The 4,666-nt window shown below is 32.3% G+C and overlaps 1 protein-coding gene across 1 annotated transcript; it reads left to right on the forward strand.

Moving 5' to 3' along the window:
• The first annotated feature begins 518 nt into the window (after nucleotides 1-518).
• On the forward strand, nucleotides 519-2,306 carry LOC145609625 (uncharacterized). The gene is made up of 4 exons (XM_081665071.1): nucleotides 519-1,044; nucleotides 1,492-1,583; nucleotides 1,686-1,827; nucleotides 2,037-2,306. The coding sequence occupies exons 1-3, from the start codon at nucleotides 798-800 to the stop codon at nucleotides 1,740-1,742; spliced, it is 396 nt and encodes a 131-aa protein (XP_081521197.1). The 5' UTR covers nucleotides 519-797; the 3' UTR covers nucleotides 1,743-1,827; nucleotides 2,037-2,306.
• Nucleotides 2,307-4,666: the final 2,360 nt, after the last annotated feature.

Here is a 4,666-nt window from a genome sequence, read left to right on the forward strand (position 1 = left end):
AGTATCCTTTTATTGCAACTAAAAAATAACGGAGATTAGTATGTAAATTTCTAAAACAGATGAATTACTGGAATGCACTATAATTTTAAGTGAACCCCTCACGGCCTCACATGCCCGTAGCTGGAAGTTCACATGACGTAGGGTACATAGCTTCTTGGCCGGTTGCCATTTTTCAAATATGTACTCATATTATTATTATATGTCACAACTCACTACTTTGATCAGTCATCATTTTTGCTAGTATCCACCACAAGCAGACCAATCCAGCCTTCCAGGTGCTACATATTGACAGAAAGGACCAATTAATATTCTTTCATCCACTAAAAAATAAGAGGTTATCCAATCAAACTACAAAAAAATGGCATGTTAGCACGATATATTAGGAATTTAGGAGTACTCGTAATTATTGACTAGAAAAATAATAACAATAATAATTATAATTATTTAGCTGGCCATGTGTGAAGCTTAAACCTATATATATAAACTCCCTTTAACCCGTGTGTTACTCTCCATCATTCCAAACAACTAATGCCATAAAATTACATCCTTAAATCTAGCTAACAACCAAATTTTATGTACATGTACGTGTACCATCAATTAAAGATCTAGTGTTTACAACAATATATTTCATTTTTATGATTTATATCAACTTCGTCGATAATTAATCTTTCTTTTGTTTCCTCGCAACCACCCTTAATTCCCCCCTCCCTCTAGTGGGGGGTAAGGGTGATCCGTAGGTGCAAAAGTGAGAACGTTCATATTGATATTGGTATTGATATTCGTATACCTTTCGTGCAATGGAAACGATGATGCAATGGGAAAATGGTATGATGATAAAGAACAAGCCGACATCGATATCATCCTCATATTCATATATGGAGTCTGAAGTCATAATGTCTAAGTTTTGTCAAGGGATATCGAGGGTCCTCTCCAAATGGAATGGCTTGCAAATGGCCATCCAAAATGAATGGGGTGGCCATGATTCTAACCAAAAGTCCCAACAACTTGTTTTTGATATCTTCTCTTGGTTTTGTCAGTCTAAAGGTATTTATTTAATTTTTGTCTATTATTTCTTCAATTTATTTTATTTTTATGTGTCTCATTTATGTTTTCCCATAATTTTCAATTGACGTAATTTATCATCATCAATATGCTTAACAATGAATTTCACGGAGTAATTAGTTATCAAGTTAATATTTAAAAAATACACGCCGAGATAAATCTAATAATACGTAAAAGTTTACATAAATTTATGTATTTCGTAATTTTTTAATATTGTTATTAATTTTATTTTGCTTGTCAAATTGAGAATAAAACAACTAGAGAATAAAACAACTAGAGATACAAAAGGAATTGAAGGGAGTATTTAATTAATGATATAATTTACTCATTTTTCAAATATATATATATATATATATATATATATTGAAATTTTAATGCATTTTCCCCTGTTTTTCTCCTTTTAATAGGTATCATTTGTTACAATTTCAGGTTCATTAAGTGTAGAAGAATTAGAAAATTTTCTACATGAAACTATGTTATTTACTTTCAACACAGACATTGAAGATGGAAGCATTGAAGAGGTATATTAATTTTATGAGATTTCCTTAACATAAAAAAAAAAAATATATATATATATTCTTATAAGAAATAGGTCAAATTAAAATTAAAATGGTTGATTACAGGTTGCAGAGCAATTGATGAACATGCATGAAGGATGCTTGAATGGGTGCTATACATAAATTGCAACTTTCAAGCCAAGTCATCATATCTACTAATTACTTCAACTTGAAGATCAACTAGTATAGTAGGGTGCTCAAAGCTAAGGTAAACAATTAATTAACCTTTTTAATTATGCATTTTCAAGTAGTTTATAAAATGATCTTTTCCGTTCATTCAAATAAAATTATTCTTGAATTCTACTACTACGTACATCATAACAACTTCTCTCAAAATGAATATGAATAATAACATTTTTCACAAGTACATAATGATTGTTTTAGACCCTTTATTTAAATTTCTTAATGCGTTCACAGATTGCAGGCCATAATGATGATGACTTGATGAGGACCTATTCGTTGAAAACTTGGAAAAAGGGCAAGAAACAATTAAGGAGTACTCCCTCCAATCTTTTTGGTTTCTTAGAGTCGTATTATTTTTGATAGGTGCATCAAGATCGGTATCCATGTATTGTGTAGGGTAGCCTACACAAATTATAGAGTTTGTAAAATTGTAATATTGTCATGTATGATGTCATGGTACTCGAAATTCAATCGAGTGCTAGACTGATCTCAAGTTTTAGCAATTTGCACTAATGATTTTAGTTCATTAAATTCAATGTTTTCTCGTTTGGACTTTTATTTTTTACTCCATCCGTCCCTAAATTTCATTCCTCTTTGAAAATTTACACAGGAATTAAGGAGGGAAGAATAAGACAAATAACAATAATTAGATAATGCAATGGCAAGTACAAAGATAGATTAGATTTTCCTCATGACAAGTCATCAATCCTTTGCAAAAAAAAAAAAAAAAAAAAAAAGGATCAATCACATACTCCTAATCAAATAAATTTAACCAATCATATTCATTGTAATTTGGCACAATTATGAGTGAGATTAGGTAAGGGTGAGTGAGAAAGCATTAAATATAAAACAAAAAAAGAGAGTTGATTTACTAAAAAAACTTACCAAAAATAAAAAGGAGAATGTAATTTTAGAATACCAAAAATAGAAAGGAGGAACGTAATTTAGGGACGGATGGAGGTTCTCTTTTCTTTTTCGAAGTCATCAACTAATCATCTAACCAATTTCAATTATATTATTGCATGCCTAACTTATTGTTGATCGATCATTTCATACAATCAATCCGGCAATCCACCAAGTTTTATTAAATAAAAGTGTTTTAGAAGAATCTTAGATTAAATGGTGTGTATTTAACTTCTAAGAGTTTTAAATTTTAATTGATTACTTAAATATACATTAATTTTATACCTATGTTTTACAAGTTTATATAAGTGATAGTTTAATATATTTGATCTTATGAAATCCATTAGAGTATTAGACAAGTCAATTACTAGAAAAATAACTTTTATCTATAGTAATCACCTCACTAGGTGTTGCACATAATTTTAGGAAAATTATAGGGTGAGACTAGACCTGAAATCCTGACCCATGACCAGAAATCAACCCGAGTCTGAATCTTACCAGACCTGACCCAAAGTGGAGTTGAACTGAATTTGACCCGATACTCGAAGTTGACCCGACCCTAAATTGACCCTATACCTGAAGTGGCCCGACCTGAAGGTGGCCTAATACTCAACCCAAAGTGATTTGATACCCGAATTGACCCAAATTTAGTTTAGCCCAAATTTACCTGATACCCAAAATAACCCAAATCTATACTAATCTATACTTAATATATTAACAGGTGTTACTAAAAACGTCTCTACGCCACGTAGGCCCCCTCACTACGCCACCTCACTCACTTAACTCCATATTGTGCCACGTCATCCACTCAATTCCTCAATATGCAACATCATTCGCACTACCAACAAGGTAACAACACTTCACGTTGCCTCAACTTTTTTAAAAAGAAATACATGGATGAGAAGATTCGAACACCTGACCTTTTTGAAGAAATGTTATTGTTTAACCATCTAGGCAGATAGTCAATTATGCAATGATGTTACACACTAAACAATATTATACTATAAAAGTATTGAAAATACATATTACTTACACACTATAAAATGCTTTTAAAAATTAACAGTTGCACAAATACAAAAATAGTATTCGGGGCAATGCCCGGGCTACTCACTAGTTATAATTACCTTATAAACGAAAGTATTAGGGAGAAAATGAAAAAAGATGATTATGTGTGTTAATGTCTGGAACACATAAATGAGCCTTCTATTTATAGGCAAAAATGAAAAATGAAGTCCTGAACACTAAAAATGAACAATAAAGATTGAAGCGTTTTACAGAAATTTCGAAAATAAAAGTACCGTGTCACAATACACGTAACGGAGTTTGGTTGTTCATTTAATTATTCTACGCGGGGAATGATCCGGAAATAAATGTACCGCGTCACGGTGTGTGGTCCGTACTACCATTGTACGATACTTTATAATGTCGTACGGTACAATGTATCGTGTAACGGTACAATGTACCGTGTCACGGACTCGCGGTAGTTGTATCGTGGCGCGGCACATTTGACTGATTTTAGAAGGTTTAAAATATTTATAACTTTTGATCCGTAACTTGAAATTGGGTTTATGATATATCGTTGGAAAGTTTTTTCAAGGATTATCCTTCAAAATAATATTTGGATTAAAGTTAGGATTTTATTTAAAATAACACCACATATTTTGAAAAAAGTGGATTATAACACCACCTTTTTTTTCAAATTTTTATTATAACACCACATAAAAACCCAAAAATTGGATTTGACCACCATCTAACGGTATCTTTGAATGGAATCCATTAGTGGGACCCACTAAGTACACGTGTCATTCATTGATTGGTTTTTTTTTTTAAAAAAAAACCTAATCCCTAACCCAACCCCACCACCGGCAGCCCTGAAACCCTAATCCCTAACCCCGCTCCCGCCTCCGCCACCCCTTTAGCCCAGTAGTCAGCACACCCTGCCCTCACCAAAACCAGCCCCC

This window comes from Chenopodium album, chromosome 23 (assembly GCF_948465745.1).
Source record: "Chenopodium album chromosome 23, dcCheAlbu1.1, whole genome shotgun sequence".
Lineage (NCBI taxonomy): Eukaryota > Viridiplantae > Streptophyta > Magnoliopsida > Caryophyllales > Amaranthaceae > Chenopodium > Chenopodium album.

What these genes read in the sequence shown, in the direction of transcription:
- LOC145609625 (XM_081665071.1), top strand. Translation starts at nt 798, where the DNA reads ATGGAAACGATGATGCAATGGGAAAATGGTATGATGATAAAGAACAAG. An exon ending in TTGGTTTTGTCAGTCTAAAG is followed by an intron (nt 1,045 to 1,491) that starts GTATTTATTTAA and finishes TTACAATTTCAG; the next exon opens with GTTCATTAAGTGTAGAAGAA. An exon ending in AAGATGGAAGCATTGAAGAG is followed by an intron (nt 1,584 to 1,685) that starts GTATATTAATTT and finishes GGTTGATTACAG; the next exon opens with GTTGCAGAGCAATTGATGAA.